The sequence below is a fragment of the Sminthopsis crassicaudata genome, chromosome 1 (assembly GCF_048593235.1).
Source record: "Sminthopsis crassicaudata isolate SCR6 chromosome 1, ASM4859323v1, whole genome shotgun sequence".
In the NCBI taxonomy this organism is placed as follows: Eukaryota; Metazoa; Chordata; class Mammalia; order Dasyuromorphia; family Dasyuridae; genus Sminthopsis; species Sminthopsis crassicaudata.
This window is the reverse complement of record NC_133617.1, coordinates 391,718,603-391,733,774: the sequence shown is the minus strand read 5'-3', so window position 1 is coordinate 391,733,774 and position 15,172 is coordinate 391,718,603. Positions and strand designations below refer to the sequence as shown.

The window sequence follows — 15,172 nt, the reverse complement described above, 5'->3', positions numbered from 1 at the left end:
GTACAACTATAGCAATCTAGTGTTTGATAAACCCAAAGATACCAACATTTGGAATAAGAATTCATTATTTGGAAAAAAAACTGTTGGGAAAACTTGAAATTAGTATGGCAGAAATTAGATATGGATCCACACTTAACACCATATACCAAGATAAGATCAAAATGGGTCCATGATTTAGGCATAAAGAATGAGGTCATAAATAGATTAGAGGAACAGAGGATAGTCTACCTCTCAGATCTGTGGAGGAGGAAGGAATTTATGTCCAAAGGAGAACTAGAGATCATTATTGATCACAAAATAGAAGATTTTGATTAAATCAAATTAAAAAAGCTTTTGTACAAACAAAACTAATACAAACAAGATTAGAAGGGAAGTAACAAATTGGAAAAATATTTTTACAATTAAAGGTTCTGATAAAGGCCTCATTTCCAAAATATATAGAGAACTGACCCTAATTTATACGAAATCAAACCATTCTCCAATTGATAAATGACCAGAGGATATGAATAGACAATTTTCAGATGATGCAATTGAAACTATATCCACACATATGAAAGAGTGTTCCAAATCACTACTGATCAGGGAAATGCAAATTAAGACAACTCTGAGATACCACTACACACCTGTCAGATTGGCTAAGATGGCAATAACAAATAATGATGAATGTTGGAGGGGATGTGGGAAAATTGGGACACTGATGCATTGTTGGTGGAGTTGTGAAAGAATCCAACCATTCTGGAGAGCAATCTGGAATTATGCCCAAAAAGTTATCAAACTGTGCATACCCTTTGATCCAGCAGTGCTACTACTGGGCTTATATCCCAAGGAAATACTAAAGAGGAGAAAGGGACCTGTATGTGCCAAAATTTTTGTGGCAGCCCTTTTTGCAGTGGCTAGAAATTGGAAAACGAATGGATGTCCATCAATTGGAGAATGGTTGGGTAAATTATGGTATATGAATGTTATGGAATATTATTTCTCTGTAAGAAATGACAGCAGGAGGAATTCAAAAAGGTTTGGAGTGACTTACATGAATTGATGCTGAGTGAAATGAGCAGAACCAGAAGATCGCTGTACACTTCAACAACAATACTGTATGAAGATATATTCTGATGGAAGTGGATATCTTCAACATAAAGAAGATCCAACTCACTTCCAGTTAATCAATGATGGAAAGAAACAACTACACCCAGAGAAGGAACACTGGGAATTGAATGTAAACTTTTAGCACTACTGTCTATCTACCCAGGTTACTTATACCTTCGGAATCCAATTCTTAACGTGCAACAAGAAAATTGGATTTACACACATACAATATATTACACACAATACAATAATGCATTTAATATGTATGGGATTGCCTGTAATCTAGGGGAGGGAGAGGAAAATTTGGAAAAATGAATATAAGGGATAATGTTATTTAAAAAATTACTCATGCATATGTACTGTGAAAAAATTTATAATTATAAAATTAATAAAAAAGACAAAAAAAATAAAACAAAAACAACTACCTCCCTAACCCCAAATATATACACAACACACTTTTATATTTAATCAGAATTGTTAACATTTTCTCCATAACTTGCTTAACTTTAGATAATCAACCAAACAATAAATCACCCTAATTTATATCTGTTTCTGGGGTAAAAAGATTTGCATTGAAAAATTAACAACCAGCTCTCAGATCTGGTACCAACTGGCTCAAAAACAACATGTTCATCTGATTGTTCAAACATGAAATGTGTCTTTTCTTTGAGGAAAAACTAACAAAAGTCTCAGTGACCAAGGCTGCTTCTAAGGGACTGGTCAGCAATATAAAAAATTGCCAAAATGTCTTACCTTATCTGGTTAACGATTTGCATCAGAGTCCTTCTTAGAAGTTCTTGAACATTTCGGATGAGTTTGGCTTCCTGAGTTTAAAAGGCAAGAACAACAATAAAATATAGTATGGAAATCCTGACTGATCCCAGTCCTCTCATTTTTATAAATTGCAAGATTCCTAGGAGCAGCTAGTGACACAATAGATATAGCACAGGGCTTTGAATCAGGAAAGCTTTATCTTCATGAATTCAAATCTAGCCTCAAGCATTAACTATATGACTCTGGGCAAATCACTTATCCATGTTTGCCTTGGTTTCTTCATATGTAAAGTGAACTGGAGAAGGAAAAGTTCCAGAACTTGAGTCAAAATATTTCAGTTCAAGTTCCAATTTTCCTGTTAACTTGCCTTGTGATTTTGGGAAGATCATTCCTTTTGAGCCCCAGTGTCTCAGTTGCAGAATAGTGATAATAATTGTTGCCCCATAGAAAATTAGTCATTAGACAAAGGGTAAAGATAATTATAAAATATAAAATAAATAATTTTCACTGCATAGAACTGAAAAATTTCTGCATAAATAAAAGGATTCTAGGTTAAGAAGGGATTTGCTCACTTGGAAAAATGCTTTGTATCAAATATCTTTAATAAGGATTCGATATCCAAGATATAGTTGTTGTTCAGTCAGTTTGCAGTCATGTCTGAGTCTTTGTAACCCTATTTGGAGTTTTCTGGGCAAAAATACTAGAATGGTTTGTCATTTCCTTCTCCAACTCATTTTACAGATGTGGAAGCTGAGGCAAACAGGATCAAGTGACTTTCCCAGAGCTACATAGCTAATAAGTGGCTGAGGCTAGATTTGAACTCATGAAGAGAAGTCTTGACTTCAATCCCAACACTTTATTTATTGTACCACCTAGATATATGTGTGTATATATATATATATGTATATATGCATATATATACATATATATACATATATATATCTATATATACACACACAATTAAAGAAAATATGTAAAACCATGACACCAATACAGAAGTAGTCAAAGGCTATAAAAATACAATTCTCAAAAAAAAATGTTAACCATATGAGGGAATTCTCTAAATCACTCATTAGAGAATAAATCATCTATTAGAAAAATGTAAATTGAAACAACCCTAAAATTTACTTTCATATTTAACAAACTGGATAAAATTACAAAAGATGCGAAGAGTTAATGTTGGAGGGTTATAAGAAGATAGGCACATGAATGTATTGTCGATGAAAGTCTGAATTAATAGAATAATTTGTAATTATATAAATAAAATGTCTAATATATCTATATAATTTGATCTAGAGATTATACTACCATGATGAAAATCTGAATTAATAGAGTAATTTGGAATTATGTAACTAAAACGTCTAACCTATTGCACTGTTAAGCATAAATCCTTGGGAAGTAATTGGAATAAAAGGATAAGTTTTCTATATACTACTTTTTTGTGGCATATATATATGTATATATTTTTATATATACATACATACATATATATAATACAACAATTGAAAATGAATGTTGAGAAATAATAAAGAACAAATTTGAATCCCAAAGAAAAGTTAGGAAAAAACACTTCTCCCAATTCCTGTTCAAAGATTGTGGATCTTTGGATATAGAGCATTTTATTTTGTACTAGACTTTTGATATATTGATAGATTTTACTAATATTATTTTCCAATTTTTAAAAAGATAGAGTTGGAGGAAGGAAAAGGATCCACATGTGTAAAAATGCTTGTAACAGTTCTTTTTGTGGTGGCAAAGAATTGGAAAATGACCTGATGTCCATCAGTTGGGGAATGGCTGAATAATTTGTGGAAGATAATGGAAAGTGAACTATCTCACAAGATTGTTGGACAGAAAGAGTTTTGTAAATGGTAAAGCTTATATAGATGTGAGCTCTTCTTTTCTTTTGGCTATTTTGTTATCAAAGATTGAGGGAGCTATCCCATCTTAGGCAACTAGATGGTGCAATGAATATTTGTAATGGTACTTTGCCAAAACTAAAGACATTATATAAATGGAGTTATTATCATAATTGTTGTACTAAATGCTTTCTCAACTCCATCCATTTCATGCCAATGGCAGAAAGGTGAATAACTGAGGATGTCAGATGCAGTCTAAACTTTAAACCAGGAACTCTTCTCTAGAGATGGAACTAAGAATAAGGTCAGCAGATGCAATTCCAATAAATAGTAGAAGGCTAGAGCTGAAATAATGGCTTCACTTCTTGGTTTTCCACACTGGTAACTGTTGTGTTTATGGGCTCAGGACTAATGTAAAGCAAATATCTATAAATATCTTTCACACCTATAGTGATAAAAGGAAGAAAGATCCAAGTGGATACCATAAATGTCCCTCATGTTATTGCAAGTTTCTCCACCTCACACCATAGCATCCATCGCTTATCTATAATTCTCCATCATCTTTATTTTGTCCCCCATCAATGCAATTCTTTTCATCCGTCACCATCCATTATTAAATTCAGTTTTCTTCTTTCTTCTTTAAAAATGTGTAAGTTAAATATCACAATCACAGCATATGACTAAATTTTATTATTCTTTGATCTCTACTTTAATGTACCAATTAACAAGCATTTATGATCATTTATCATGGGTCACACACTGCATTATGCAGGATGGATACAAATACAAGTGTGTTCCAGCCCATTCAGCCTGATGGTAGTGTAATAAATTGAAGCAAAAAGGATAACAAAGGAAGGATAACCAAAAAAGAGGATTTTTTAAAAATTAAAATTGCTGAAAAAAGGAAGATCAAAATAAGAATAGGACTAACATCTCATCAGAAAAATAACTGATCTGAAGAACAGATTGAGGAGAAATAATATAAGAATTGTTGGACTGTTTGAGAAAAATTATTTTCTAAAAAAAATCTTACTACAATATTATAAGAAATTATCTTTTAAAAATAATAGCTTTTTATTTTAAAAATATGTGCAAAGTTAGTTTTTGATTGCAAAACCTTGTATTCCAAATATTTCCTCTCTTCCTTTCACCCCTCCCCTAGATAGCAAGTAATCTAATATATGTTAAACATGTGCAATTCTTTTATACATATTTCCACAATTATTATGCTGCACAAGAAAAGTCAGATCAAAAAGGGAAAAATGATAAAGAAAACAAAAAGCAAGCAAACAACACCAAAAAAGATGAAAATACTATGTTGTGATTCACATTCTGTCTCCACAGTCCTCTCTCTGGATGCAAATGGCTCTCTCCATCACAAGTCTATTGAAATTGGCCTGAATCACCTCATTGTTTAAAAGAGCTTTGTCCCTCAGAATTGATCAATTTACATATATCTCAATAATATCCATTCTATTATGACTTATTTTTATTTGGGTAGTTTGAAAGAAGGCTTAGGCTGAGCTGAGTATGATGTGGTGATTAAAAAAAGTAAAACTTTGTAAATAGATATTGAAAAGGATCAATTATCTCATAAAAAGGAAAAAGTGATGTAGAAGAAGTTAATAGTGGGGAGGGAGATAGTGCTGAAACATTGTTAGAAATGGTTTAAAAAGAGAACATGTATATCTAGAAGGGCATAAAAGTCTTCTAAATTCAGAAAGTAATAAGAGGGCAAGAGTATAGGTTGAAGGCAAGAAAAATGGAGAGATTCTAGGAAAGGTGGACAGGAATAGGAAGGCAATGTAGCAGGTAGAAGTGGAGCAGAGGAACCAGTAGGTACAAGAATAAAGTGAGAAGAATAGTGAGCAAAAATAGGAAAGAAGAAAATATACAAGTAATTATAGTTTAGAATGTGAATTGGATGAATTTGTCCATAAATAGAGACAGGTTAAAAATGTGAATTTTTAAGTATCTGTGTTATGTATGTGTGTGTGTGTGTGTGTGTGTGTGTGTGTGTGTGTGTGTGTATATATATATATATATATATATATATATATATATATATATTTGTAGATATCTGTATATATATATATATATATTTGTAGATATCTGTATATATATATTTGTAGATATCTGTATATATATATTTGTAGATATCTGTATATATATATTTGTAGATATCTGTATATATATATTTGTAGATATCTGTATATATATATATATGTATATGTGTATATATGAAAGAAAATTAAGGAAGCAAAGCTGGACAATTGTGAAAATAATGTATAGTATTTATTATATAGGTTTTCTTGAAATAGAAATGTTGTGCTTTATATTATATTCTCTCATGTTTTGCTATGTATATGGCAGTGATTTTTTTCCCTTTTCTTTGTATTTAAGTTAAAATAAATTTGAAAACACTTTTTAAAAAGTAAGGATAGGACTGTTAAAAGGAATAAAACAATGAAAACTGATAACAGAATTACAATGTTATTCAACTCTATTTTTCTTTTCTTTGCTTTGCTAAGAATTTAGAATGAGAAAAAATAAAATAAAACAAAACCTAATGTGGGGAGAGGAATGTTGAAACACGAGATAAATAAGCATCATAGTAAAAGAGTTCTGAACTGCCTTTAATGAAGTCCAAGTCGCTAACCCCAATGAATTTTATCCTATAGTGCAGAAAAACTAGCAGATGTGGTCAGTGGACTCTATCAGTGATCTTTAAAGGGTTGTCGAAAGCAGGAGACATACTAGAGAAGGTAGAATGTTGTCCCAGGTTTCACAAAATGAAATAGACTATACAGACCTGGAGATCTTGGTTTTGATTCCTGGCAAAATTCTAAACTCCATTGTTGAAGAGATAAGTTAATGAACATCCAGAAAAGAGAGCAGTGTCCACATCAAGTGGTCATGGCAAATTAACTTCATTTCTTTTTTCCCTCTTCTTTTTTTTTTTTTTTTTTTTTTTTTTTGGCTGCATAATTGTAGAGCGTCAGCTTGAATGCCAAGGAAGTAATTGAGAAAACCTCTAATAATATCCTTGTGGAAAGAATAACTGGATGCAAAAAACAGTCATTAATGGTTTGATGACAACTTAGAAGCCAGTCTTTTAGGATAACCCAAAGATCTGTCTTTTGTCCGGTGCTGTCAAACACTTTTTATCAGTGACTTAGCCGATGGCATAAAAGATACCCTTATCAAAATTGCTAAAGAAGTTAGCTAAAATGTTGAATCAATCACAGTTATAACAAGCTAGTTCATGAAGGTGAAGAATGTGCTCTGGCCAGAGCATATCTGCAGCATTGGGCTCCTTATGGAGTACTGAATTTTTGGAGGTAATCCAGTTTGTTCTTTCAGAAGAGGGCCATGAGAATAGTGAAAAGTTGTAAAATTATAAAGATCTCAAAGATCAGTTGAAGGAATTAGGGATGCTTGGAGTGGGGATGAGAAGGCATAAAGGAGGAGAACTAGATAGGTAGATTGAGCCTTTATTAAGTGCCTACTATGCATCTCTCTTAGGGATACATATACAAGCAAATAAGATAGTTTCTGCCCTCTGTCCTCAAATTAATTACATTCTTATCCAGAAAGATGATGTTAAAGAGGAGGTAAAGGTGAGGGCCTTCCTCAGTGGCAGGGGGATCTGGACCTCAGAAAGATAAAGCAAAACCAACCTGTTGAACTTAGGGATCCATGGGTAGAGTCCAGTTTATCAATGGGGAAAAGATGGTTGGAGGAGAAATAGGATGCTGGTCTGAGCCAGGATGAGAGTAACATTATAGCTCTCCTTAGATATTTGAAGGCTACCAAGTAAAAAAGACTTATTCTACTGGTCTCAGAAGATGAAAGTAGAAGTAATGGATGGAAGCTATATAAAGAGGCTTATTTAAGCTTGATATAAGGACATTATCTTATAATCATGGTTATTTAAAATGCAATGGATAGACTCAGGGCACAGAAGGACCCTCCTCAAATGCAAAGGTTTCCTGACCACTTGTTAGGCATGTTTTGTTCAAATCCAGTTTGGATTAAATGGCCTTTGAAGTTGCTTCCAACTATTAAATTCTCTGAGGCTGTAAAACTCACAGAAGAAGCATAATGTAAAGAGAAGCATGTTGGATCTACAGTCAAAGGACTTGGACTTTCTGGTTCCTATAGTTTCCTCATTTATAAAATGGGGTGACTGCTTCCTTTTACAGGGTGGTGAGAAGTAAATGTATATGAAGCACTTTGCAAAAATTAAAGTAGAGAGAGAGAGAGAGAGAGAGAGAGAGAGAGAGAGAGAGAGAGAGAGAGAGAGAGAGAGAGAGGATGGCAGTATAGTATTGATAGTATTGCCCTGAACCCCACTTTTTGGAACCTCTCCTTTGGAGGGGATACAGAGCAAGTGCTAGTGACCTTTCCCTTGGAGAAAGTCCAGCATTCAAAGATGGAGATCCTGAACTAACATAAGGGCCTGGTGCTGCCGATTTGTTCAAACCATGCAACTACTATGCAGGAAGTGCTTAAATTTCCTGATGTACGTCAACAGAAGGCCTGACTTACAGAGCTTCATATGTGTTCATTGGGGAGAAAATCCCCTTTTTATTTTTTAACAAGGAGAAATGAAAACTATTACTGGGTTATGTCCAGGCTGGTACATAAGAAAAAAAAAAGTGGATACTGACCCTGAAAGAGTTTCTTGGAAGGAGATGATTACAAGGTTTTAGTGTAATGTATCATTTGTGTCTTTGTGATGATGCTGAATTATGTTTCTGCTTTGTTTTATTTTTCATATTTCTCTTCTTTTGGAGGGATGAAGGGCTGGGACTTGTGCAGGAAGCTTCTTGGTGAGGAATTCTCTTTACCAATGCAGATCAGCATCTCATCCACAACTGAATGCCCCAGGCAACCTTTGATTCATTCTGATTAAATGCTGATTATAATATGTCCTAGAGTTAAAAGTGAATCAATGAAGCACACAACTGGGAATGAAGGGAAAATGGCCTTAAGTAAAATGGGGGCTAAGCTGTGAGCTGTTTGGGTATATCCACACACCAAATCTTTAGATAAAGTTATTGGGGTTTTTTTCTTTGTTTGTTTTGTTTTAATTTGTTTTATATATCATAGACTCTCTTGGAAACCCATGAACCCTTTCTCAGAATAACATTTTGAATGCACAGAGTAAAATACATAGCATTTCAAAAGAAAATAATTATATTGAAATAAAAATTTATTTTTTCCCATTCAAGTTGTCTGAAGACTCTTGGTTAACAACCTCTGTTTCAGATTAAGGAGACAAATATTACCACCCACAAAGGTGAGAAGCTAAGGATAGAAAGGTAGCCCACTCTCTGGAAGTCAGAGAGCCCTTAATACTTCTCACTCTTGTTCTAATGCTGAATGTTTCCCCTTACAGGGTCTTATAATATTTTTTGTGCTTCCTACAGAATAGAATCAAGACACAGGATTACATGAAGCAGGGGTGTACCAATAAATGTTTAACAACTGACTTCTAAGAAAAAAAAAAACCTGCATGACATATTTTACAATTTAATCTGCATTAACATCACTTTCTAGACAAACAAAAATGATAAATCAAACCCTGATTTGTAACATTTTGCTAATTTCTGAGATGGAAATTCACAATAAAAATTTAACAATTCAGTCTCAAAAGCCAGTATGAGATTACTTTAGCACATCTATGGCTGTAGATCTAGTATTCTAGCCACCACATGAAGCATCCACTGTTACCAATATGGAATTTCCCTAACCTTTTTAACCTGGTAAAAATAAAAAAGAAATTTCTTCCCCTAATGTATGGAGATACTGTAGAGCTAACTAAAAAAGAAAGAAAGAAAAAAAGAAACCTACAAAGATTTAATTCTTCACATTACTAAATAAGGAAAGAAGTAACATAGACTGCCTTCTTAGTTTAGGGTAATTGAATGTCCTCACAACTAAAGCAATCAAAATTTGGCATGTTTCTGTTTAACTATATTGAATTGCTTGCTATCTTGGGGAAAGGAAAAAAAGGGGAGAGGAGGAAGAAAAAAAAATTGGAACACAAGGCTCTGAATTTTTTTTTTTCTGAGTCCATTAGGAGTGGGGGAGGGAGGCAGGATAAGTGACTTACCCAGAGTCACACAGCTAGGAAGTGTTAAGTTTCTGAAACCAGATTTGAGCTTGGGTCCTCCTGATTTCAGGGCTGGTGCTCTATCTACTACAACAACTAGCTGCCTCCAAAGGTGAATGTTGAAAACTATCTTTGTGTGTATTTGAAAAAAAAAAATACCATCTGATTAAAAAAAACACAAAAAACATAGGTATGTTTCCTTGCAAAGGAATGAGCACTTTTTCACTGTAAATATTCAAGCTGAAAATGGATGACTGAGTTTGGAGGATATTTTTGAAAAGGTAGCATAATATCATGAAAGAGTCACTGGCCTTAGAATCAATTACAGGAGACAAATTTAAATTCATTGCTATCCTGATCATTCCCCTCTAAGCCTCAGTTTCTTTATAAAGTGAGAAAAATACTTTCATTATCTATTATGATAAAAGTGGTCTATAAACTTCAACATACGGTAAAATCATAAGATATGGAGTAGAAAAGGACTTTAATAAAAGAAGGAAGTTATACCAGATTCTGCAATTACTTTATTTGAACAGTGGGTAAATCACTTTTCTCTGAGTCTCAGTTTTACTCTGTATAAAGTCAGGATGTTGGACTCTGAGATCCTTTCTGTTTCTAAAGATTTATGACTTTAAAGACTAGCAACACACCAAGTATGTGGGTTTGGCATATAGTCAGAGTCAGCTCAGAAAGACTCTTGGAGAACTAATTGTTAAATTATCAGTGTTGAGCATTTTCAGCTTAGAAATAGGAATACTGCAAATCAGAACTTGATTTATTGTTTTATTGACTGTCTAGACTTAAGAAAGTAATGAAGAAAAGTGTTAATGAGGCAGATTAATCTTAAAAGTGTGTCCTTCAATTTGGGGAGCCAGTTGTTAAACCTGACCAGCACATTCTTAGTAGGGGGCAAATGGGAGATTAATCTAGAAACAGCAGGTCTGGGAATTAAGAGAGTTTAAGTTAATTTTTTGCCACCACAATTGTTTTTCTTTCATATTGTGGCCCAAAGGAATGTGTTTTAGTACACAGACTCTCAATCCCAGCTCATGCACTGTGAAGTAAGGAGCTAAGTTCAGGTTTTTCCATTTTTAGTGGCCAATGATTCGACTATGTCTATATATTAAGGTTCTCAGGGCTCCTTCAGAGATATGCAATATTACTTTCTTTGAAGGGGGAACTATAGCAAATCTTGGAATAGTATAATGTATCTATCTTGTCTATGTAGTCTTCAAACACTTTAAAGACTAGCCACTTTAACACTTGCCACAAAAATAAAGTCAGATTTAAATAATTGGAAAGACATTCAGTGCTCTTGGATAGGCCGAGCTAATATAATTAAGATGACAATACTCCCTAAACTAATCTATTTATTTAATGCTATACCAATCAGACTCCCAAGAAACTATTTTAATGACCTAGAAAAATTAACAACAGAATTTATATGGAACAGCAAATGGTCGAGAATTTCAAGGGAAGTAATGAAAAAAAATTAAATGAAGGTGGTCTGGCTGTACCTTATCTAGAACTATATTATAAAGCAGCAGTCACCAAAACCATTTGGTATTGACTAAAAAATAGACTAGTTGATCAATGGAATAGGTTAGGTTCACAGGGTAAGATAGTGAATAAAAATAGCTATCTAGTGTTTGACAAACCCAAAGATCCCAACTTTTGGGATAAGAATTCATTTTTTGACAAAAACTGCTGGAAAAACTGGAAATTAGTATGGCAGAAACTAGGCATGGGCCCACATTTAACACCACATACTAAGATAAGATCAAAATGGGTTCAAGATTTAGGCATAAAGAACAAGATCATAAATAAATTAGAGGAACATAGCATAGTTTACTTCTCAGACTTGTGGAGGAGGAAGGAATTTGTGTCCAAAGGAGAACTAGAGATCATTATTGATCACAAAGTAGAAAATTTTGATTACATCAAATTAAAAAGTTTTTGCACAAACAAAACAAATGCAAACAAGATTAGAAGGGAAGTAACAAATTGGGAAAACATTTTTACAGTTAAAGGTTCTGATAAAGGCCTCATTTCCAAAATATACAGATAATTGACTTTAATTTATAAGAAATCAAGCCATTCTCCAATTGATAAATTGTCAAAGGATATGAACAGACAATTCTAAGATGATGAAATTAAAACTATTTCTACTCATATGAAAGATTGTTCCAAATCACTATTGATCAGAGAAATGCAAATTAAGACAACTCTGAGATACCACTACACACCTGTCAGATTGGCTAAGATGACAGGAACAAATAATGATGAATGTTGGAGGGGCTGTGGGAAAACTGGGACACTGGTGCATTGTGGGTGGAGTTGTGAAATAATCCAACCATTCTGGAGGGCAATCTGGAATTATGCCCAAAAAGTTATCAAAATGTGCTTACCCTTTGACCCAGCAGTGCTACTACTGGGTTTATAGCCCAAGGAAATACTAAAGAGGAGAAAGGGATCTGTATGTGCCAAAATGTTTGTGGCAGCCCTTTTTGTAGTGGCTAGAAACTGGAAAATGAATGGATGCCCATCAATTGGAGAATAGTTGGGTAAATTATGGTATATGAATGTTATGGAATATTATTGTTCTGTAAGAAATGACCAACTGGAGGAATACAGAGAGGCTTGGAGAGGCTTACATCAACTGATGCTGAGTGAAATGAGCAGAACTAGGAGATCATTATACATTTCAACAGTGATACTGGATGAGGATGTATGCTGATGGAAGTGGATATCTTCAACATAGAGAAGAGCTAATCCAATTCCAATTGATCAATGATGGACAGAATCAGCTACACCCAGAAAAGGAACACTAGGAAATGAGTGTAAACTGTGAGCAATTTTTTTTTGTTTTTCTTCCCACATTATTTTTACCTTCTGAATACAATTCTTCCTTTGCAACAACAACAACAACAACAACAACAAAATTCTGTTTTGCACATATATATTGTACCTAGGATATACTATAAGATATTTAATATGTATGGGAATGCATGCTATCTAGGGGAGGGGGTGGAGGGAAGGAGGGGAAAAATTCAGAACAGAAGGGAGTAAAAGGGATAATGTTGTAAAAATTTTTACCTATGCATATGTACTGTCAAAAAAAGAATGTTATAATTATAAAATTAATAAAAAAAGAAATATGCTTTGCATGACCTCCCATGTATAGAATAGAAATCAAATCTTGTATTTAGAAGGGGTAAAAACGAAGAGAATTTAGAACTCAATTTAAAAAAAATGTTAAAATTTGTACATGTAATTGGGAAATAATTAAAGATATTTTTTAAATATTCAAGATAGGAAACAGGCAACCTTCAATGGCCAGAACACATGAGTGTCAGTGTATCCCCAGTGAAACACAAAAACATTCCACCAGCCTCAGCACATGCCAGACTCTACCCCTAGGACTTCAGCTTAGCAGTAAGTAAACTGCCAGACCTCTATGGTCACAAATGCCAATAGCCACCTCTATCACACCACCTCAGCATAGCCCAGACATGTGGGTTCCCCTTGGGCCTGAGGGCAACATCAGTGTAGCATTAGGGCCTGCATCCTCTAGCCCAAGAAGCCTGAGATAGTGCCCCTTCTATCCCTGAGACAGAATTTAAATTTAAAAGAAAAAAAAAGACCAAAAAAAAACAACAGATGAGCAAACAACAAAAAAAAGAATCTGATTATGGTGACAGGGATGATCAGAGCACAAACTCAGAAGAGTACAACAATGTGAAAAAAAATATGGACAAAACCCCAAAGAAAACAAGGAAGTGGTCTCAAGCCCAGAAAGAACTCATGGAAGAGCTTAAAAGGGAGTTTAAAATTCATACAAGAACAGTAGAAGAGAAATAAGAGAAAAGAAATGAAAGTGATTTAAGAGAATTATACAATAAAAGAATCAGCACCTTGAAATTAAGAGTAGAATTGGTCAAATGGAAAAAAAAGTTTTAAAAATCCACTAATTTTAAAACTCCTTAAGGCAAAATAGAAAAGAAGTACAAGCCAACTGAGAAAAATAACATCATAAAAAAGTTAGAATTGGGGAAGTGGAAGAGAATGAAGAATCAAATTCAAAAGAATGAAAATAAAAGAAAATGCAAAATAATTCATTGAAAAAACTACTGATCCAGGAAAGACGATGTCAGAATCATTAGACTATGTGAAATTCAAAATCACAAGGAAGGTTTGGAGAGCATCTTCCTTCCTTCCTTCCTTCCTTCCTTCCTTCCTTCCTTCCTTCCTTCCTTCCTTCCTTCCTTCCTTCCTTCCTTGCTTCCTTCCTTCCCTTTCTTCCTTCCTTCCTTTTTTTTCTTTTAATATTTATCCAGTTAGATGTATAAAACAATTTTTTACATTTATTTTTAAAACTTTGTGTTCCAGAGAGAATCTCTTCCTCCTCACCCTCCCCTCCCCATTGAAAAAACACACATAGAGTTATTAAAAACATTCCCATAAAAGTCATGTTGTCCAAAAAAGAAAAAAACAACTTCAAGAAGAATTAAGTTTTAAAAAAGGATGCTTAAGTCTACATTCAGACACAATCAGTTCTTTCTCTGAATATGAATAGCATTTTTTATCATAAGTCCTTCAGAGTAGTATTGGATCATTGTATTGCTGAAAATAGCAAAAATGGACAGCATCTTTCAAGAAATTATCAAGAAAAACTGCTTAATATCTTGGGACCTGAGGACAAAGTAGGCACTGAAAGAATCCACTAAAAAAGATCACAAATAAAAACACCAACTGGGCAAAAAGAAATAGTTCAAATATTAGAAAACCACAATTAATATTACACAGGTTCTTAGTTTTACATGAAAATATAGATCACAGAACATGATATTTTAGAAAGCAAAGGAGCTAGAACTAATATAAAAAATCCTCTCCGCCACTAAATTAAGCATAATACATCAAAGGGGAAAATGGTAGTTCAATGAAATAGAAGGATTTCAAGCTTTCATAAGGAGAAGAAGAGAATTAAAGCAAAAAAATTAAATTGCAATATCAAGACCCGAGAGAAGTACAAACAAACAAACAAAGAAAATATAAGGGAGTTAATGAAGTTTAACTGTTTATATCCCTACAATGAAAGATGATTCTTGTAATTCTTTAAAATTGAACCACTAATAGTATATCCAACAAAAACATACAAAGAAAAGGTGAATATATATATAAATATATATATATATATACATAAAGTAAAAGAATGACATAAAAATTAATTAAGGGATAAGAAAGAAGAATACACTAGGTGAAGAAAGAAGGGAAAGGTAAAAAGGATAAGTTATTTCATATAAAGAGGCATGAAAGAATTAGAATAAGTGAT

The 15,172-nt window shown here is 33.5% G+C and overlaps 1 protein-coding gene across 1 annotated transcript in view; it reads right to left on the bottom strand.

The window, feature by feature from the left end:
• The window catches only part of TEKT4 (tektin 4), a 62,533-nt gene that overhangs the window by 31,528 nt on the left and 15,833 nt on the right, over nucleotides 1-15,172 (bottom strand). The window contains exon 2 of the mRNA XM_074279701.1: nucleotides 1,840-1,910. Coding sequence (XP_074135802.1) covers nucleotides 1,840-1,910 — 71 coding nt within the window. The remainder of the gene's footprint in view (nucleotides 1-1,839; nucleotides 1,911-15,172) is intronic.